Raw genomic sequence first — 22,714 nt, 5'->3', positions numbered from 1 at the left:
GGGCTCCCACACAGAGTTCCCACTGGGGCACTGCCTAGTGTAGCTGTGAGAAGATGGCCACCATCGTCCAGACCCAGAATGGTAGATCCACCAACAGCTTGAATCATGCACTTGGAAAAGCTGCAGACACTCAACATAAGCCCATGAAAGTAGCCAGGAGAGGAGGCTGTACCCTGCAAAGGCACAGGGGCAGAGCTGCCCAAGACCCTGGGAACCCTCCTCTTGCATCAGCGTGACCCGGATGTGAGACATGGAGTCAAAGGCGATCATGTCGGAGCTTTAAGATTTGATTGCCTTGCTAGATTTCCGACTTGCATGGGGCCTTTAGCCCCTTTGTTTTGGCCAATTTCTCCTATTTGAAATAGGTGTATTTATCCAATTCCTGTACCCCCATTGTATCTAGGAAGTAACTAACTTGCTTTTTTATTTTACAGGCTCATAGGCAGAAGGGATTTGCCTTGTCTTAGATGAGACGTTGGACTGTGGAATTACGAGTTAATGCTGATATAACTTAAGGTTTTGGGGGACTGTTGGGAAGGTAAGATTGGTTTTGAAATCTGAGGGCATGAGATTTGGGAGGAGCCAGGGGTGGAATGATATGGCTTGGCTGTGTCCTCACCCAAATCTCATCTTGAATTGTAGCTCCCATAATTCTCACTTGTGGGAGGGACCTGGGGGGAGATAATTGAATCATGGAGGCAGTTTCCCCCATATTGTTCTCATGTCGGTGAATACATCTTACGAGATCTGATGATTTTATAAGGTGTTTTCCCTTTCACTTGGCTCTCACTTTCTCTCTTGTCTGCTGCCGTTTAAGATGTGCCTTTTACCTTCCACCATGATTGTGAGTCCTCCCCAGCCATGTGGAACTGTGAGTCCCTTAAACCTCTTTTTCTTTATAAATCACCCAGTCTCAGGTATGTCTTTATCAGCAGTATGAAAATGGACTAACACAGAAAGACATACCGAGAGAGGTTCCTTCCACAGATATCAAACAGTCTCTTGAGAGTCTTAGTTAAAACACTGAGGGATTTCAGCCATGTAGTTGATCACAAGAAAAGTAAGACTGAGAGTTATTCAGGTGTCACGAGGACTGACCTGGTCAGATGTCTCTGGAAGAATTTCTGCTTTGGTTGTTGCACTGTTGACCAGCTGATTCTTGGGTGTTTTCTGAAATTGCAAGTGGGTGTCAGAGACTGGACTGAAACTCTAGGTGTGGTCAGGAATGTGGTTGCACACCTGTTTTAGGTGTGAGATGTGAAAACAAGGAGTGACTCTATTTAATTTTGCAGAACAAGAGTTGGTTACAAGCACCTGTTGAAGTCCTTTCCAGCAGGGCTGTAGAAGGTCTTTCAGTTGGTGTCTTTTCCATTACACAAAGTCCTCTGGCTGCGATCTGTGATCCTGGGAGTCGTCGGCCCCCACAAACTCACTGGGGAAAGATTCTGTTACCAGTTTTAAAAACAAAAAACTATTTATTAAAGTTTTAAGACATCTTTGGCAACAATGCAGTATTTACCCCTTGAGTAAGGCTAGCTCATGTGAGGCCTTGTCTGGCCTCATAGGTCTTCCTGTTATTATTTCATTGGAAAACAGTGTTTTCCGAAAGGAGTGGGCCTAGGATTAAGTAGGACCAATGGGAGGTTAAGGGAGGTTCAAAGTCTCTGTTAACTTAGCTATTTGAATGTTTATTGTACCATTTGTCCCTACTACCAACCTGATTGGTTTTGAAATCTGAGGACATGAGATTTGGGAGGGGCCAGGGGCGGAACTAGATAGTTTGGCTGTGTCCCCACCCAAATCTCATATTGAATTTAGCTCCCATAATTCCTACTTGTTGTGGGACGGACCTGGTGGGAGATAATTGAATCATGGGAACCGTTTCCCCCATATGGTTCTCGTGGCAGTGAAAACACATCTCACGAGATATGATGATGTTATAAGGGGTTTTCCCTTTCACTTGGCTCTCATTTTCTCTTCTGTCTGCTGCTATTTAAGATGTGCCTTTTGCTTTCCACCATGGTTTAGGAGGTTTAGGGATGATCGAGACAATGTTAATGTTGTATTATCAGACAGACTTTGCAAATGGATTCAACAAGGTGTCCAGTCAAATGAGTACCACAGTCGCTGTGTAGCTCAGACAGAGGATTCCCCAAACTGGAATGATTCTAACAAAACTTTGCCAAGCATTAAGACATCCCTATAACAGATCAATGCTTCCTCTCAATGAGAAAACACAGAAATCAAGATCAATACATATTTACTATGGTCAGAAGGCAGCATCTTGATAAAATTCAGTTTCCATATTTAAGAGGGTCCTGTTGGCAAAGCACAGGGACTTTGGGAGCCATGGAAAGGCTTGCCAGGGCTATGCTTTGGGCATATACTACACCAAGAGCACACCATTTGGGCTCTAGTGGGAGATGGTGTCCAGAAATATTGATTTCCCCATGCTACAATTTTTTCAAGGGTCCAAGGAGTCATTTCATGAATAAATTGAAGGAGGGGTAACTGTGCACCTCTGGGAACTATGGTTTTGTTGTTATTACAGCCTACCCACAATTCTCTACTTGGGTCAAAAGGGAGATACCTTTTGCTATCAGATTTGTTTCTCTTGAGGGGTTGATACCTGGTATTGTAAAAGAATGTTGGTGAGGGCAATGGCATGAAGGAGGGAGCATGCTCGAGTGGACAGACCATCTTTCCTAGGGTGGCATTGTTTGTTATAGCATCAGCTCAGTTATTTCCTTCTGCTTCTTCTGTGTTATCTTTTGGATGTCCAGGGATCTTGATGATTGTCAGCTGCTTTGGCATATGAATTGCTTCTAAGAGCTCCAAGAAACTTGGCACTTGCTGCCTATAAGTTGCCCGGATGAGGTGAGAAAGTCCTTCTGTTTCCATAGCATGAAAATCATGGTCTACTCCAAAGGCGTATTGGCTCTCGGTGTATATATCTGCCACCTTTTCTTCAGCCAACTGTCAAGCTCCAGTTAACACTACTAACTCAGCCATCTGGGCTGATTGCACTTCTTTGCAGTTGGTCATTTTGATGGTGTCTACCGTGGAAGTGGTGGCATATGCTGCCTGGTAATGCACAGGCACTATCCCCCAAATGAGAACCCCCTGTGAGTCAAATTAATTCAGCATTTTCCATGCAGGGTTCCTGTAAATCCTCCCTAGGGGAGAGGAAGATATCCCTTAGCTGAGCGCAGTCATGTTCCTCCTCTCACTGCTTATCTGGAAGAGGAAGCAGGGAGCAGAGTCAGAGTGTTACAGTGCTTCCGAGTCATGTTAGGGGCAGAAAGCAGGAGCACGTCATAAGAAGCGAGGTGGCTGTCAGAACAGTGTTGAGTGTGGTGAGAGCTTAGGAGGGAGTCCACAGAGTGGGAGACATGGATGGCGAACAGAGACCCTAGGACAAATTCTTCAACATTCTTGCATAAGATGGCTGCAGCTGCTATACAAGGAGGTGCCTTCTTGCCACCGGACTATTTTTTGACTGAAATAAACAATTGGCCTGTGGTCATCACTGTGTTTTTGAGTCAATATTCCTAGAGCATTTCTATTTATTTTATGTTTGAAAAGGAAAAAGAAAAGGCTGTGGTTGGGATGGCTAAGGCAGTCTCTCGGGTGGGAGTCTGTTCTAAATCCTCTATGTGTTGCTTTTTCCTTTCTTCCCGGCAGATTTAGTCTGCTGGTTAGTTTTTTATTTAAAAGCTGAGCCACTAATGAGTAATTTGGATTCCAACTTCTACAGTAGCCTGTTAACCCTGATAACACTCTTGTCATTTTATTTGGGCAGGGTAAATGTCATGATGATAGAGATTCTCTCTGGATTTATTAGTAGCCCTCTCAGGAAAATCATATGTCCTAAGTACTTAACTTGAAGGAGGCAAAACTGCAGTTTATCTCTGGACACTTTGTGTCCCTTCAAAGCAAGCTGTTGTAACAGGTGGACAGCATCTTCTCTGCATTTTGGCAGGAAGGTTGAATACGTAGTCCATATATGGAACACATAGTCCATATATGGAATTGTGATAGATCCACTGGGAAATTCACTGTTGCCTAAATCTGCCCATAATATGTAAGAAAATTAAGCAGGACTCTCTGAGTAGCCCAGGGGCCAGACTGACCATGTATATTGGCAATTTGAGAAATGAAGGCTAAACAATATTGGCTGTTTTCTCTACAGGTATGCTGGAGAAAGCACTGTGTAAGTCAATGACGGTGATGGGAATATCAGACAGCAAGGTATGGGGGTTAGGAGCAACAGGATGTCTAAGAATTATTATTGTATTTGTGCTCTTAGGTCTTGAACAATTCTCCAGCCTTTTCTGTTTAGCTTTTTAAACTGGGAGGATTGGTGTATTGCAAGGATTAGTGGAAGGTGTTAGGAGTCCTTTGTCTAAATAGTCCTGAAAGACTGGTTTAATTCCTAGTAAGGCTCCAGGTCTAAGGAGATATTGCTTAATGTTTGGCAGAGGTTTAAAGTTATCTCTGTTTACATGGAGGGAAGTGCTGACTTAATTCTTCCCATGTCTGAGCAAGGCTTACCCATAACGAATCTGGTATTTTGAGGCCAGGTGAGGTGGCTCACACCTGTAGGCAGGAGGATTGCTTGAGCCCAGGAGTTTGAGACCAACCCGAGCAACATAGTGAGCCCCTGTCTCTGCAACAAATCACAACAATTAGCTGGACATGGTAGCACAAAGCCTGTAGTCCCAGCTTCTTGGGAGGCTGAGGCAGGAGGATCACTTGAGCCCAGGAATTTGAGGCTGCAGTGAGCTATGATTGCAGCACTGCACTCTAGACTGGGTGACAAAGTGAGACTCTATCCCTTTTTTAAAAATGTGGTATTTAAATAAGAAAGACTCTAATTCTCCCTGTTTGGATTCTTTTTTTGTTTTCCATTTCCAACTTTTTTTTAGGTTCAGACTGAACATGTTTAGGTTTGTCACACGTGTAAATTACATGTCACAATTACAAATGATTTCATACTGAGGTAAAAGCATAGTATCCAATAGCTAGTTTTTCAGTCTTCACCTTCCTCCCACCCTTCATCTTCTAGTAGGCCCTGATGTCTGTTGTTTCCTGCATTGTGTCCATAGGTACTTGAGGTCAAGCTCCCACTTATAAATGAGAACATGTGGTATTTCTATTTCTGTTTTTGCATTAATTTACTTAGGATAATGGACTCCAGCTGCATCCATGTTGCTACAAAGGACACAATTTCATTCTTTTTCATGATTGTGTAATGTTCCATGGTGTATATGTACCACGTTTTCTTTATCCACTCCTTTGCTAATGAGTATCTAGGTTGGATCCATGCCTTTGCTATTGGGACTAGTGCTGTAGCGAACATATGAGGGCATGTGTTTTTTGGTAGAACAATTTATATTCCTTTGGGGAGCTATCCAGTACTGGGATTCCTGTATCAAGTGGTAGCTCTATTTCAAGTTCTTTGAGAAATCTCCAAATTGCTTTCCATAGTGGCTGAACTACATTACATTTCTACTGTGAGCCCAAAATATCTAAGACAGGTCTCAGTCAATTTGGAAAGTTAAGGATGCACCTGTGACACAGCCCCAGGAAGTCCTGATGGCATGTGTCCAAGGTAGTTAGGGATACAGTTTGCTTTTATACATTTTAGGGAGACATGAGACATCGATATGTGAAAGATGTACATTGGTCCAGTCTGGTAAGGCAGGACAACTCGAAGTGGGGGCTTCCACTAGGTTAGAGGTAGATAAGTGACAAAATTTTGCATTCTTTTGAGTCCTTGATAAACCTTCCACTGAATATACAACTTAGTCTGGCTCAGTGAATCTTCGTTTTTACATAAATTTTAGAAAAGAGGAAGCAATCAGACATTCATTTGTCTCATGTGAGCCTCAGGGATGCCTTTGATAGAATGGGAGGCAAGTTTGCTCTAAGCCGTTCCCAGCCTGACTTTTCCCTCTAGCTTCATGATCTTGGCATTCCAAGATTTATTTTCCTGTCACACTACTAACAGTACCTAAGTCTTCTGTTTTCTCTGTAGCCTCACCAATATCTGTTGTTTTTTGACTTCTTAAGGATAGCCATTCTGACTGGTGTGAGATGGTATCTCCCTGTGGTTTTGATTTACACTTCTCTAATGGTTAGTGATGTTAAGCATAATTTCTTCATATGCTTGTTGGTCACATGTATGTCTTCACTTGAGACGTGTCTGTTCATGTCCTTTGCCCATTTTTTAATAAGGTTGTTTGGTTTTTACTTGCTGATTTGTTTAAGTTCCTTGTAGATTCTTGATATTAGACCTTTGTCACATGCTAATATGGTTTGGCTCTGTGTAATCAACCAAATCTCATCTCAAATAGTAATCCTCATGTGACAAGGGATGGACCTGATGGGAGGTGACCAGGTCATGGGGGTGGTTTCCCCCATGCTGTCCTCATGTTCTCATGATAGTGAGTGAGTGCTCATGAGATCTGATGGTTTTATCAATGTGTGGTGGTTCCTCCTTCATTCTCTCTCTCTCTGTCTCTCATCTGCTGCCATGTGTCACATGCCTGCTTCCACTTCAACCATGATTGCAAGTTTCTTGAGTCCCTGACTCTAACCACGCAGAACTGTGAGTCAATTAAACCTCTTTTCTTTACAAATTACCCACTTTCGGGCAGTTCTTTATAGCAGTGTGAAAACAAACTAATATAGTAAATTGGTACCAGGAGTGGAGAACTAATATAAAGATAACTCAAAATCTGGAAGCAACTGTGGAACTGGGTTCCTCCTGGCAGAGGTTGGAACAGTTTGGAGAACTTGAAAGAAGACAGGAAGATGTGGGAAAGTTTGGAACTTCCTAGAGACTTGTTGAGTGGTTTTGACCAAAATGCTGATATTGACATGAACAGTGTAGTTCAAGCTGAGATGGTCTTAGGTGGTGAGGACTAAACTCTGATTTTTTTTTTTATCTTGCCCAAATTCCTACCTAAGGAGTCTGGGGAGTCATGCTCTACAAATCATAAATTCTCATCAGATGGGTTTTATTTAAACCTGTATATGATTTACTTTCCAAACTGACTCTGGCATAACATTATAAAACAAATAAGAAAATCAAAATATTTTACCCCAAAACACGTTTCTTTGCCCTACTCTGAGATGGCCCTGCAGGCCAGGTGTGGTGGCTCATGCCTGTAATCCCAGCACTTTGGGAGGCTGAGGTGGGCGGATCACCTGAGGTCGGGAGTTCGAGACCAACCTGACCAACATGGAGAAACCCTGTGTCTACTAAAAGTACAAAATTAGCTGGGTGTGGTGGTGCATGCCTGTAATCCTAGTTACTCAAGAGGCTGAGGCAGGAGAATTGCTTGAACCCAGGAGGTAGAGGTTGTGGTGAGCCAAGATCATGCCATTGTGCTCCAGACTGGGCAACAAAAGCAAAACTTCATCTAAAAAAAAAAAAAAATGAAAGAAAGAAATGGCCCCGCAAAGCCGTTCTTTGTGGGGGAAAATTTGTAAAGAATCTCTATTAACATAGCTAGATCTTTTTCTTCTAGAACCTCCCAATCCTAAAGAGATGAACTAAGATCTGAATAGGAAACATTTGTCACCTATTGTCTCTAAGGGCAGCCACTAAAAGACTTCAAAAGAACTTTGGACTCTACAATCTTTATCTTAACCTGAACATTACCCTTCTGTCTATTCCAGGCCTTTAGACAAACTCAGCCAATTGTCAACTAGAAAATTAAATTCACCTATAGCCTGGAAGCCCTCACTTTGAGTTGCTCCACCTTTCTGGACCCAACCAATGTATCTCTTAAATGTATTTGATTGATGTCTTATGCCTCTCTAAAATGTATAAAACCAAGCTTGCTGGAATTTTGTCCCTGCCCTAGAAATCTGTGGAACTTTGCACTTGAGAGAGATGATCTGAAATAGGAACTTATGTTTAAAAGGGAAACAGAGCATGAAAGTTTGGAAAATCTGTAGCCTGGCCATGTGGTAGAAAAGAAAAATGCATTTTCTAGGGAGAAATTCAAGTTGGCTGCAGAAATTTGCATAAGTAATGAGGAGATGAATATTAATAACCAAGACAATGGGGAAAATGTTTCCAGGGCATATCAGAGATCTTTGCAGCAACCCTTCCAATCACAGACCTGGAGGCCTATAAGGGAAACATGGTTTCATGGGCTGGGTCCAGGGCCCAGCTGCTCTGTGGAGCCTTGGGACTTGGTGCCCTGTGTCCCAGCTGCTCCAGCTCTAGCTGTGGCTAAAAAAGTCCAATGTGCAACTCAGGCCATTGTTTCAGAAGGTACAAGCCCCAATCCTTGGTGGCTTCCACATGATGTTGGGCCTATGGGTGTGCAGAAGAGAATAATTCCGCTTTGTGATCCTCTGCCTAGATCTCAGAGGATTTATGGAAATGACTGGATGTCCAGCCAGAAGTCTGCTCCAGGGGCAAAGCCCTCATGGAGAGCCTCTGCCAGGGCAGCACAGAAGGGAAATGGGGGGTTGGAGCCCCCACACAGAGTCCCCACCAAGGACAGTGACTAATGGGGCTGTGAGAAGAGGGCCACCATCCTTCAGACCCCAGAATGGTAGATCCATTAACAGCTTGCACTGTGCACCAGGAAAAGCTGCAGGCACTCAATGAGAGCAGCCAGGAGGGCTGAACTCTGCAAAGCCCATGAGAGTAGCCACAGGATCAGAGCTGCAAAGCCTGCAAAGCCACAGGGTGAGAGCCTCCCAAGGTTGTGGGAGCCCCCACTTTGCATTAGCATGCCCTAAATGTGAGAAATGGAGTCAAAGGAGATTATTTCGGTGCTTTAAGATTTAATGACTGCCTCACTGGATTTTGGGCTTGCATGTGACCTGCAGCCCCTTTGTTTTGGTCCATTTCTCCCATCTGAAATGGGAGCATTTATCTAATGTCTCTACCCCCATTGTTTCTTGGAAGTAACTGACTTGTTGTTCATTTTACAGGTTCATAGATGAAAGGGACTTGCCTTTCATCTATGAACCTGTAAAAGTCCAATGTGACTTTGGACTTGGACTTTTGAGTTAATGCTGAAATGAGTTAAGATGTTAGGGAGACTGTTGGGAAGGCATGATTGGTTTTGAAACGCAAAGAGGATATGAGATTTGGGAGTGGTTGGGGTGGCGTGATATGGTTTGGCTCTGTGTCTCTATCCAAATGGCACCATTCCTCAGGGTGATCAGCCAGCTACATGGTGGCAGGTTAGATTATATTGGACCTCTTCCATCCTGGAAAGGGCAGAGGTTTGTCCTCACTGAAATACACACTGACTCCAGATATGGTTTTGCCTATCCTGCATGCAATGCTTCTGCCAAGACTACCATCTGTGGACTCATGGAATGCCTTATCCACTGTCACAGGATTCCACATAGCATTGCCTCTGACCAAGGCACTCCCTTGATGGCTAAAGAAGTGTGGCAGTGGGCTCATGCTCATGGGATTCACTTGTCTTACCATGTTCCCCATCATCCTGAAGCAGCTGGACTGACAGAAAACTGGAATGGCCTTTTGAAGTCACAATTACAATGCCAACTAGGTGACAATACTTTGCAGGGCTGGGGCAAAGCTCTCCAGAAGGCCGTGTGTGCTCTGAATCAGCATCCAATATATGGTCCTGTTTCTCCCATAGCCATAACTTGTGGATGCAGGAGTCAAGGGTGGAAGTGGAAGTGGCACCATTCACCATCGCCCCCAGTGATCCACCAGCAAAATTTTTGCTTCCTGTTCCCATGACATTACATTCTGTTGGCCTAGAGGTCTTAGATCCAGTGGGAATAATGCTGCCGTCAGGAGACACAACAATAATTCCATTAAATAGGAAGTTAAGATTGCCACCTGGACACTTTGGCCCCTCCTACCTTTAAGTCCACAGGCTAAGAAGGGAGTTACAGTGTTGGCTGGGTGGCTGACCTGGACTATCAAGATGCAATCAGTCTATTACTCCACAATGGAGGTAAGGAAGAGTATGTATGGAATACAGGAGATCCATTAGGGCGTCTCTTAGCATTCCCATGCCCTGTCATTAAGGTCAATAGGAGACTATAACAGCCCAATCCAGGCAGGACTATGAATGGCCCAGACCCTTCAGGAATGAAGGTTTGTGTCACTCCACTAGGAAAAAAACCACGACCCGCTGCGATGCTTGCTGAAGGCAAAGGGAATACAGAATGGGTAGTAGAAGAAGGTGGTCATCAATACCAGCTACAACCACGTGATGAGTTGCAGAAATGAGGACTGTAATTGTCATCAGTATTTCCTTCTTCTTTTGTTAAAAACATGTTTGTGCATGTATACCCTTGTACTCAGAAAATTCCTTCATTTTATTTCTTTTTTCCTTTATCATGTGACATAAAATTTATTGACTTCATATCAGCATTTAAGTGTTCTTAACTTTATGTAATAGCATTTAGATTGGGGATTGGTACATTTCTGGTTGTACAAAAGATAGTTGTATTACATTAGGTGTAATTATGACCTTATTATTGTCTTTATTTGAAGATTATGTATGATCTCAGGAGATTCGTGTGGGCTCAAGTTGACAAGGGGTCGACTTGTGATGGTTAATACTCAGTGTCAACTTGATTGGACTGAAGCATGCAAAGGATTGATCCTGGGTGTGTCTGTGAAGCTGTTGCCAAAGGAGATTAACATTTGAGCCAGTGGGCTGGGAAAGGCAGACCCACCCTTAATCGAGGTGGGCAGCATCTAATCAGCTGCCAGTGTGGCCAGGATATAAAGCAGGCAGAAAAACATGAAAAGACTAGACTCGCTTAGTCTCCCAGCCGACATCTTTCTCCTGTGCTGGATGCTTCCTGCCCTCAAACATCGGACTCCAAGTTCTTCAGCTTTGGGAATTGGACTGGCTTCCTTGCTCCTCAGCTTGCAGGTGGCCTACTGTGGGACCTTGTAACTGTGTGAGTTTAATATTCCTTAGTAAACTCATATATATATATATATAAAACATATAATATATATTATACATATAACATATAATATATATTATACATAACATATAATATATATTATACATAACATATAATATATATTATACATAACATATAATATATATTATACATAACATATAATATATATTATACATAACATAATATATAACATAATATATATTATATATAACATATATATTATATAACATATTATATATTATATATAACATATAATATGTTATATATAACATAATATATTATATATAACATATAATATATATTATATATATAACATATAATATATATTATATATATACATATTAGGGTTCTCTAAAGGGTTGGAACTATACATAGGTTCCATAGTCTGTGGTGTAGACTAGGTGAAATGAACTGTACAACCTCCTGAAGGGTAACACCCAGACTCTCACCTGAACTCCCTGAAATCCTGTGCCCTGGGGATTGGAGAAACCTTCAAACCAAAGCCAGTGTTAAGTTAGCTCAGTCTTTGATTGACATGCAATCTGCCTATACTTGGCTTCCAAGGGTGGGTGAGGGAGAATTCCTGCCTGGAACAAGGTCACATTACAAAGAATCTTCACGATGCTCATGAGACATCTTGGACCTTCCATCAGAAGCATTCAGGATGGCAGGAGACTGGACGTGATGTGCAAACATGGGCATAGGAGGAAGGAAACAGAGAATGGAAGGAGGTGACAGCTGACAAAGCCTTGTGTTCTCAGATGCCGAGCATGAAATGAAGCATTTATGATGAAGGAAACAGAACAGATGTACGGTACAATATTAAATATACAATAGTAAATTACAGCAGGTGGCTTCACAGCAGCTTAGACACAGCAGAAGAGAAGAGGATGGAATTGGAAGACAGATGCTCAGGACAGATGCAGAGTGAAGCCGAGGACCCGGGAAAGAGGATTTGAGAGTTACAGACTCTGGGAGTGGACCCACCCCAGAAACAGAGGTGGAGGGGGATTGGAGGAAGAAGGAACATTTGAAAGTACTCCATAGAGAACCAGGATAGCCCCTTGGGCTAAGCAGCCCATGACCCTTGCAGCCTCAGAGGTCCAGACTCCAGCCTGGCCTCACATGCTGGTTGGTCTTGTCCCTGCCAGGCCAGAACCCTCCTCAGAACCCAGAGCCCCCACGGCTCTCCCTCACCCTATGCCCAGGACGTGTCTCTTGTGCATTCTTCCCTGGCCCACAGGTGAGAGTTTATACCTGCTCGGGCGGCCTCGGCATCCACACCAGCAACCTGGTAGCAGTTGTCCTGCTCCCTCCACCTGGCACAGCTCAGATCTCCCACAGTGCAGGCCCCGTGGTCAGGAGTGATTAGAACACACAGGAGGGCAGCTCAAGACAACAGGTGCTGAGGCATGCAGATTTCAAGGATTTAAGTGCTGATGCCCTTGGAAGACCATTTCCATGGGGTTAATCATGGTTTCTCTTGGTGAAATGTTGGCTTGTGTTTTTGATATTGTTGTTGCTCTAAATAGTGTTTACCTGACTTCAACATGAACTCGATTGGTCACGTTCTTTGTTGAAATATGTATCTTTCTAAAAGTTCACACAGCGTTAGATTTTTTACTCAAACTACCTATAACATTTCTCCAACAGAATGCACATTTGCCTTCCTTCCCCGCATACCTCCGCTCCCTGCCCTGAGCAGTGCCCCTGCCGGTCCCATCTGCTTAGGGGGTGGGGCAGGGGACACAGGCCCTGACACGTGCCAAGCGTGGTGGTCTTGTAAGGGCACTGAGTGGGTGGGCCCTGGAGAGAGGGGAGGTCATTCCCCCGGGGAACCCCCTAGGCCACAGGAGAGAGATCAGCTGATGTGTGAAGTGGGGGTGGAGATGCAAGAAGGCTGGGATGGGGCCTGCTGCTCTATCAGCAAAACCCCTCACACCCGAAGGGCACACAGCAGGAGGGCATCGTATTCACTGACCTCATAGGTAACTGTCCATTAGCGTTCACCCACAAAATAATAAAATACACTGAGAGGGGCACAGGAATGGATTGCTCGCATCTTTATGTCGGCTGAATGGAGGAAATTTCTAAGCAGGTTGAGAGAAAGGATATCAAGCTGTGTTTGGAGAAAGGGGTGGGAATTTTAAACAATGTTATGGAAGCAGGGCAGCTAGAACCACAGGTGTATTCAGAAGAATGCTAGATCTCAGTACTACTCTAGAATATCAGCAGTTTTCTGTGGACGGTATGGGAAGTGTGATTTCTTCTGTTTGTGGGTTTTGCGTTTCACATTCTCTGTGACATATCTACACTGCATTTTAAAAGTAAAAATTATTGTGAATTTTAATTTAAAATAAAATGTTATTTCATTCAGTTCTTTATACATTTAACTTTCATTTTCCTTCACAATAACTTAGCAACACACCTAGCCCTGTTTTCACCCGGACCAGCCTGTGCTGCTACAAGCCTGGTTTCTCTTCCTCATCACAACATACTCAGCTTCCCTTCCCGTTTCAGTTCGAGGAAATGTGGGGCGGGAAGGGAGGGGCAGCTGCCACTCACACAACTCACACTGAATGCCAGAGAGCTTGCCCCGCACCTCTGCCTATTTTTCTAGTTGAATTTCATTGCATGCAGCAATCAACCTCAGGAATTCATTTCCCCACATACGGGAAGCTCGGCCCCAGGTACGGGGATTTGCTTGGTGGGGAATTTGAACCCAAGTCCCTCTCACTGCAAATCCCACAGCATCCCTATGAGGAAGAGACAGGGAACAGGGAGTAGCCCTGGGTCACCCTAAACTGACTTCGGGCTCAGAGAAGGACAGATTACCGGGGAAGTGAGGAAGCTCATTGCTCTGGAGCTCACTTCTGGAGAAATGTCATGAAGGGGCCCTGTAAGGAGCTGGTGGCAACTTCCGTTAATTGTGGGACCAGCGACCTCAGGTCAAGAGCCAGATGCTCGCTCAGGTCTCTCCGGGCCAGAGGCTCTGGCCACGTTTGGGCTCCCAGCGGAGTCTAAGAAAATGTGGAGAGCACCAATGTGTGTTTTTGAAGATTTATTTCAGAGTGAGCATCATTTCAAGAAATGTGGACTTGAGCTTTGCCATCCTTTCCCCTGATCCTGTTCCATAGATTTTGCTGTTATATTCTCTGTATCTTTACAGGCTGAATTTGTCTTATTCTGGGTCAGTAGCTGTTACTTCCTTAACGGCGGTGGTCCTGATAGTTCGCACATTTGTGGCCATCCCAAAGAGCAGTGCAATTATGAAGGTGTAAATACGACCAAAGACCACTCTCAGATACAGCACTGCCTGATGGCTTTGTTTGACCGAACGTGTTCTTCTTGGAGGTGGCCCGCTGTCAACACTCCCACCAATACCTCTTCTTAGGCACCGTGGAGGATCCCAGCCTATATGGCAATGGCAGTTCCTTCTGTTGTTGCAGACCCCTTTGTAACTGCACTTCTGAGGGTAACAGTCGTAGTTCAGTGAAGTGATAGCCACATTGCACTGGGTGTTATTACAGGCCATTCCACGAGAACAAGGAGTGCCGTCTATCACACGCCCAACATCAGTTGTGTCTGTTGCACGGTGTTCATCCAATCCAAAACACTGAAACCCTCTTCTTATTGAGTGATGGAATGAAACATGTTCCTGCAGCCGGGGAAGATGGGTCACGTTGGTACACTGCAGTCTTCCACAAAACTTATCTATTCCTACACAAGCCTGGTAGCTGAGAGCTGATTGTTCTCGAGTACAATGTCCGAATCGGTGACTTTCAAGATTGATGTCATAGCAGTCCCCAGGAGCATCCTTAGCACTGACACCAAAGATCGCCTTGCAGAGCACATTGCGGTCAGTGCAGTTTCCATGATAGCAGTAGCCTTCTTCAGTGCACGGGGTTCCATCTTGCAAATAAAGGTCTGGGGGGCATGTCAAGGTGGTCCCATGACAGTACTCTGGAAGGTCACATATATTTTGGATAGGTCTGCAGAGAGTCCCTTGTGCGGAGAAGCTGCAGTTTGTACAGCAGTCTCCTAGATGACAGATGCTCCCCGGTGTGAGGCGACAGTCACTTCGGCAGCAACGACTGGCATAACACTGCTTGAAGGAGCCACAGTCACATTCCTCCCTCCCTTCCACGATTAGGTTTCCACAGCGAACCATTGTTATGCTTTCGTTACGCACTGGAGCGAGTGCTTCAAAAACGCACTGGGATGAATTTACAAAACAATTTTGTGCATGTCCATAAGAACAGTTACTGAACGCATCTGTTATCCCAGGATATCGCTGCATAATGCAGAAGGCCCTTCTCTGACATGTGCAGTAGTTGTCATCATACTCCACACCCATACTTCTCATCAGTGTCTGGGTTGTTATGACGGCTACCAATAAATAATGTCTGCCTAGAGTACCAATGTGTAATAGGCCTAAATGTGTACAGAAGCTATACCTTTGTGGTTCATAGTTAGATTCATGTGGCGCTTCTTTAATAAGTAGTGTGGATGAATGAACACGAAAAGTATCAAAAAAGGTTCTTTTAAAATAGGTAAACATCGCACTATTAGCTGCATATTGATTCACAGGAGCTGGGTCACGAACATTATATATGGTCAAAAGATAAATATAGTACCGCAGATCAATATTTTGAACAATGCTGTCAATGACACTGAACATCTGGACCACCGCTATGTAACAAGTTGTAATATTGCCATATATACGATAATATGTGTTGGAACATTGAACGTGGCCTTTTATATTGCCTCTATGAGAACTATACAGCAAAGTAGATATCCTGGGATTCATGCTGTCATTTGCTTCAGAGAACAGGGGGTCTGTCTCCTCATTGTCACCATCTCTAAATGTGGGCCCCGTTGCGTTGGGCTCGGCCACTATCTGAGAAACAACATGTTCAAACCTTCGGGAATCCTGGAGGGGTTTGATTTCGTAGGCAAGGTCGTCCAGCTTCATGATGCCTCTGAGGCCCCCATAGCACGTGTCGACGGTGACCATGGACAGAGGCACCTCCTCCAGGTAGCCGAGGTAGTAGCAGTCTGGAGGGATGTAGGGGTCATCCACCTGCAAGGCCCCTTGGTCATCCTGAGTTGTCATCAGCAGATGTCTGGGCCAAAGAAGGTGTTTTCTCCGCATGTGAACGACGTGTCTTTGACCCCCAAAACGCAGGCTGTAGGACAGCCAGCCGGGAAACTGAACGCCTTTGCCATGGTGTGTCTCCTTCCTGGGAATCACCACCTCAGAGGATGCGTAGTGCCACAAGGGACGGCCTTGAGAACACCAGACTGGAGCCAGGAGTGCCCAGAGCCCCAGCAGCAAGACGGGGGCCCTAAGGGTGACTGGCGCCTCTGCTGACCTCATGCCCCAGCCCAGGGATAGTCATCCAAAGAGAATGGGAAAGGAAAGGACTATCCTTAGGGAAGCCAGGCCCCAACCAGCTGCGGTGGCTGCGTCCCTCCCAGGGAGACCCTGACATAGAACAAAGGACCTCCCCAGGCTCCTGCACCACACCCTGGGGGCACCTGGGCTCCGGGAGGGAATGAGGTAACAGTCCCAGGGCGGGGCAGGGGTGGATCCAGAGAGGATGGCAGCTGCTGCACACAGGATGAGGCTGAGGGTCCTGGCTGTGAGGATTCATTGGGAAGGGAAAAGGGAGAGGGAAGCAGGGCTCTGTCTCTTTTACCACCGTCAATCTTTTCTGTTGCTTTCTGAATCTACAAAACACAATGATGTGTTCAATGCCCTCGCATCAGGCGTGTTATTCTCGGTCGCTCTGTGGGTTAATACTGCTCCTTTCTGTGGGTCACATTGCTTACTCGGTTGCCATGTGGAGGTAGACACTGCCAATACTTTCCTTGTGGACTGAATGTTTTTCTCGTCTTAATAAGTACCCATGTCTTATTCTCTTTGTTGTTGTTTCGTTTTGTTTTGGTTTTGAAGTTTGGTTTGAAGTTACCAGATTGTGAAAGGAAAATATCTTGGGCCCCGCTGAGCTGGGAACCACTCAGGGCAAGTCTGCCTCCCAGTCTATTTAAAGCTATCCCTGCGGTCACAGAGATAGATCAGAAACTCAAAAGAATGCAACCATCTGTCTCTCACCTACCTGTGACCTGGAAGCCCTAAGTGGGGAGGACTTGCTTTGAGTTGTCTCGGCCTTTCTGGGTGGAAATAATGTCCTTCTTACTTATATTCACTGGTGTCTCATGTCTCCCTGAAGTGTGTCAATCAAGCTGTGCCTGACCACCCTGGGCACATGTCATCAGGACTTCCTGAGGCCGTGTCACAGGCGTGTCCTCAACCCTGGCAAAGGAAACTTGCTAAATTAACCGAGATCTGTCTCAGAGTTCCTGGGTTCACAAGATCAACAGTTGAAATAGGGTAACTCTTTCTTCTGTGCTGTGTAAAACCCTTGTGAATTAGGGTACTTTTTACTTAGTCCATCCACTGGGGGCAGACGCTATTCCTGACCCCATGAGAGCCCCAGGTGCTGCCCCTCCGATGCTTCTGTGTGGTTCTCTCCTGGTCTTTGGTCATTTCTTCAGATGCACGAGCCAATCAGTTCTCAGGGAAGGACACAGGGGGCCCTCTGTGGGTGTCTCATGTCTGAGAACAAATATTTCGCATATTTCTCCCATACTGAGTCCTCTGTGTTCAGTCCTGATTACCAAATGGAAACCCCTGGGCATCCCAGGGCTGTGGGTCTTCTCTCAGAGCTGCAGGATCAAGTCTAGGCTTGTTTTCACCAGGAGAGAGAGGGCCCTGTTTTCCTGCCTTCTCCTCCATAGCAAGCTGTGATGTGGGAGGCCTGAGGAGAGGGCAGAGCCCAGAGCAGATGTGAGAGTCCTGGAGGAGTTGAGTGGCAATGGCAGCATTTGGGAAAATATGATGACTTATAATATGACTGTGCCATGAAACTCACTTAGCAATTATTATTATTCACACATGTGGACAAATTCTAATACATTGCTTTAAGCAAACTTTAAGAGATATAAACAGAGAAATAGAAAACAATATAAAAATAAGAGAAGACCTTAATACCTCACTTACAACACTGTATAGCAAATCCAGAAAGAAAATTCTGAAGCCTCCGAACTTGAACAACACTATTCAACAAATTCACCTAAAAGACAGTTATGGAACCTTCGAACCAAGAGCCATGTAATACACACTCTTCTCGAGCACACATTGAGCATTGTCCACGGTAGGTTATATGTTACATCATAAGATGAGCATTAACATTTAAAGAAGGAATCCTAACCCTTCTCTAACTCTTTCAAAAATTTGTGAAGGGTCAACCTTCCAAACTATTTCTGAGGCTACCATTACACTATTACCAGTAATATTACCAGTAATAGACAAATGCACCGCAATAAAATAAAATTATAGATCAATATCACTGGTAGACACAAATTAACCACTCCAAAAATAGTAAACTAAGTCCTAAAGATTTTACAGAAGGCCACACACCATGACCCACTCAAATTTATTCGGAGTTGCACAGATGATTCAACATCCTCAATCCATCAATTTGGTACACCACATTAAAAAGTAAAGAAAAAGTATTTCAGTAACGTTTCAAGAGACATAGAAAAAACATTTGGAAAAATTCAGGGTTTCATTATAAAACTTCTGAACAAAGTAGGAAGGCAGTAAAACAACTTGTACATAATAAAATCCATTTTAAAAAGTCACAGCTACTCTGAAAGGTTAGACTATTTTGTTCTAATATCTGAAACAAGGCAAGAATACAGCTTGAGGTATTACACTTCCAGGCCTCAAAATTTATTGCACACTTAGAGTAATAAATCAGAATGGTACTGGCATAAATGCATGCAGGGAGCTTAGACATAAACCCACATATTGATGACCAGCTGTTTCTCAGCATGAGAACCAGCGATATACAATGTCTAAATTATAGTGTCTTCCAAAGAGCATGTTATGAAAACTGGATTTTCACATGCAAAGAATTAAGAATTTTAAGTTAGAATAAACACAAAAATTAACTCTAAATGCATTAAATATTTAAATGTAATAAGCATAACTGTAAAACTCCCACTCCTGAAAAAAATAGCAATCTTTTTCTGGATTTTGCATTCAAAACACATATAAAAAAAGCAGAATTGAACAAGTGGGACCAGATTTTACAAAAGATTCTGCAAAGCAACGAAATAATTCCAACTTACAGAATTGGATAGTACACCACGTATCTGAAAAAGTGTTAATATCCAATATATAAATAAAATTTCTATAACTCAATAGCAAAAATAAAAATAGCCTGTTTTTAAAATAATCAGTTTTACACCTTTAAGAGTATAAGAACCTAGAACTCAGGTTAAACGTTTCTCTCCATGGCTAACGGTCCGTCTTACGGTGTACTTGGCTGGACAATACTTTGTATTGATTTGACAAAACACTGATCCACGTGGTGTTGTGAATTTTTTAACAGAGGTTATTAAAACCGTAATAGTTGACTCTGTGTTAGGCAGATTATCATTGTTAACCTGCTTGGCCCTGATTCCATCAGAGCAGAGCTGGAGAAGGTCAAACTCCATGGTGATCAAGCAGCTTCAGCTGTTTCTGAGACTTCCAGCCTGCACTTACTGATGGCCGGCCCTGAGGATATTGGATGTTTCCAGCCATCCCCCAAAATCGTCATCCCCTACATCTCACCGGAAAGTGGTGTGTCCCTCTGCAGCTTGTCAAACCTACATTTCAGACAGAGAAAGACTCTCCAAAATCAAATAATATTTATTTGAAAATGGGCATCGCAAGGGGAGTATGCGTGGGCACATTTAAGGAGGTAAATGAAGACACGTGTTTTAAAGGATAACTGAGGAGGCTTACTGAGCTGTTTTCAGACAATTATCCTGGGCTAGAAGAATCAATAACAAGGGTGGAATCAGTTTAAGGTTGGACAGGGAGTGGTAGGGTAGATATCCCCACAATATTAATACTTTTATTGTTGTGGTAGCCTTAGCCTTTGTTCAAGGTTGTAGTTGTGCAGATAATTTGTGTGTGCGTGTGTGTGTGTGTATGTGTGTGAGATTGAGTCTCACTCTATCACTCAGGCTGGAGCGCAGTGGCACAATCTCAGCTCACTGCAACATCCGCCTCCGGGGTTCAAGCAACTCTCCTGTCTCAGCCTCCCATGTAGCTGGGACTACAGGCATTTGCCACCACTCCAGGCTAATTTTTTTTTTTTTTTGTATTTTTTAGTAGAGATGGGGTTTCACTATCTTGGGCAGACTGGTCTCCAACTCCTGACCTCAGGTGATCTGCCCACCTTGGCCTCCCAAAGTGCTGGGATTACAGGCATGAGCCACTGCACCCAGCTGTGCAGAGTATTTTTATGGTAGTTCTTGTTATCAGGGATATGTTCATAAGAACCCTCCATTCATGACCTTCTCCAGCTTCACCTGTAAAGATTATAACTCAAGTGGCTCTATTTTGATTCTGACAACTTTCACACCCTCTTCCTCACACCACTAGTGAAGAACGTTACTGTGTGAAGATTTTTCAGAACAGGATTAGAAACACACCCGTATCGCACGTTAACCAAACAAGCTTGTCCCCTTCAGTCCCCACTGGCAACTTGCATTTCCAGATGAGTCTCCATGCAACACAGTGGAGGGTCCTGAGTGAGGAGGAGTGAAGAAAGTCCTACCAGCCTCTCCCGCGTGACTGCGGCAGCCACAGCCTGAGACCCACCTGAGCGCCAGGAAAGGGCTTGAGGCCTGGAATTTTACCACGAGGAAAATATCTTCCTTTTCCAGAAAGCAGGAAAAGCAAATGGAAAAATGAGAACAACGACTACAAAAGAAAGTAAATGGATTAGGGACAAAAGAAGCACCAGATCAGTGTTGATCTGATTCGCATACTTCGGTGTCAGGAGAAGGGCCAGACGTGAAACCTGTGAGGTTCTACATGACACTGGCCCTGGCCCAGCCTCCACCATCTGTGACCAGGATCCGTAAAGACTGTTCTAGTCATGAAGGCTCACTGAGGTCCCTGTCCTGGGTCTGACTGGAGAAGACTCACCAGGAAACCCTGAGCTTACTCAGGATTCTGATCGTGGTGACTATGTTTGAGGACTTTGCATCCCTGTAAGCACCAATCTGCATTTTGTGCCGGTGAGAATAGATCCTCATATTAAAATAATCTCTTTCAAATACTAAGAGAAGACATTGTTAGGCACAGAATCCTAAACTTAGAGAGGTTCCCTGGGGAAACTGTAAGAAGTAGAGGAAGCCCCATATCCTGACAGGAAATCAGCCTCCGTGTGCACCTGCCTCTGGGTTGACTCTGATCAGTGGGTCCTGAGCGCCCCCTGCCACTGATTTCCCCAGCGTTCCTGCAGGGAGGTTTGTGTCTGGGCTCACACTGACTTCCCCTCACTGTGTCTTTCGCACAGTAATACACGGCCGTGTCCTCAGCTCTCAGGCTGTTCATTTGCAGGGAGAGCGTGTTCTTTGAGTTGTCTCTGGAGATGGTGAATCGGCCCTTCACGGAGTCTGCGTAGTATGTGCTACCCCCACCACTATTAATAGCTGAGATCCACTCCAGCCCCTTCCCTGGAGCCTGGCGGACCCACTGCATAGCATAGCTACTGAAGGTGAATCCAGAGGCTGCACAGGAGAGTCTCAGGGACCCCCCAGGCTGGACCAAGCCTCCTCCAGTCTCCACCAGCTGCACCTCACACTGGACACCTGCAAACAGAGAGACACCAAGGTCAGAAACTGCCACACATATCCACTGTTTCTCTCACTCATGTCCACTCCCACTCAATCTCTCTATTTCTCCATGAATCACCTCTTAAAATAGCAACAAGGAAAACCCAGCTCAGCCCAGACTCCATGGTGAGTCCTCTGTGTTCAGTGCTGATCACCGAATGGAACACTGTGGACTTCCAGGGCTGGGCTCCTCTCCCAGAGCTGCAGGGTCAGGGCTGGGCTGGTTTTCATCAGCAGAGGGAGGGCCCTATTTGCATGTCCCCCACTATATAGCTCTGGGGTGGGACATCTGAGGAGAGGCCGGGCTCACTGCAGATAAAGTGACCTGGGGGAGATTGGTAGTAATTCCATCATTCAGGAAAATATAATTTTACATTATGTGATTGTACCTTAGCATTTAGCTCTCATAATCCGACTTTATGTTTACATATTTACACAATATATATAATGCAGCTTTCAATGTTATATTTTACAGAAGATAATTTACATAGAGAACACAGCAGTTGTGCAGTGTGTCTAAGATTACACATCTAAAAAAAATTAATCCTATTATCTGGGCCTGTGCTCTAACTACCAGAGGAGGCGGCTCCCCTGAGACAACTCCAGGGCAGCATGGACCAGGCCTAGTGAAGACTGCAGGATTCCCCATCTGCTATGACAGCTTTCTGTAATTTACCTAAACATGCAGAGAGAACCACGGTTCATGTGTGTGTATTTTCAGAAGTTAGTCATGTTGCTTCTGTCAATATCAGTTTTTTCATTGCTCCATTTTAGCAAAACTATTCATTTCTTTCTTTGTTATGGCTTTATTCAAGTATAATAAATAAATAATTAATTCAAATTTATAGTGAATGATTTGAAAAATGTAGACCTATGTTTGCAACAATTCACTCAGCAATTCAATCAAGTCTTGAATAATTAAATTAATCCCTAAATCTTTTCTTATTCCTCTCAAATTTAACTCACATCCCCATTATTCCCAACATCATATTCTCAGAAAAATTTAAATCTTCTTCATGTTAAT

The 22,714-nt window shown here is 44.3% G+C and overlaps 1 protein-coding gene and 1 pseudogene across 2 annotated transcripts in view; both read right to left on the bottom strand.

Moving 5' to 3' along the window:
* Positions 1-22,714, bottom strand: part of LOC126958583 (immunoglobulin heavy variable 4-28-like) — a 220,212-nt pseudogene that overhangs the window by 116,872 nt on the left and 80,626 nt on the right. The gene's annotated exons all lie outside the window — the stretch shown is intronic.
* On the bottom strand, positions 14,104-16,459 carry LOC126958567 (disintegrin and metalloproteinase domain-containing protein 21-like). Its single transcript, XM_050796962.1, has one exon. The coding sequence runs from the start codon at positions 16,319-16,321 to the stop codon at positions 14,123-14,125; it is 2,199 nt and encodes a 732-aa protein (XP_050652919.1). The 5' UTR covers positions 16,322-16,459; the 3' UTR covers positions 14,104-14,122.

Source organism: Macaca thibetana, chromosome 7 (genome assembly GCF_024542745.1).
Source record: "Macaca thibetana thibetana isolate TM-01 chromosome 7, ASM2454274v1, whole genome shotgun sequence".
In the NCBI taxonomy this organism is placed as follows: domain Eukaryota; kingdom Metazoa; phylum Chordata; class Mammalia; order Primates; family Cercopithecidae; genus Macaca; species Macaca thibetana.
Note: the sequence above shows the minus strand (reverse complement) of the source record. Positions and strands in the feature narration are given on the sequence as shown.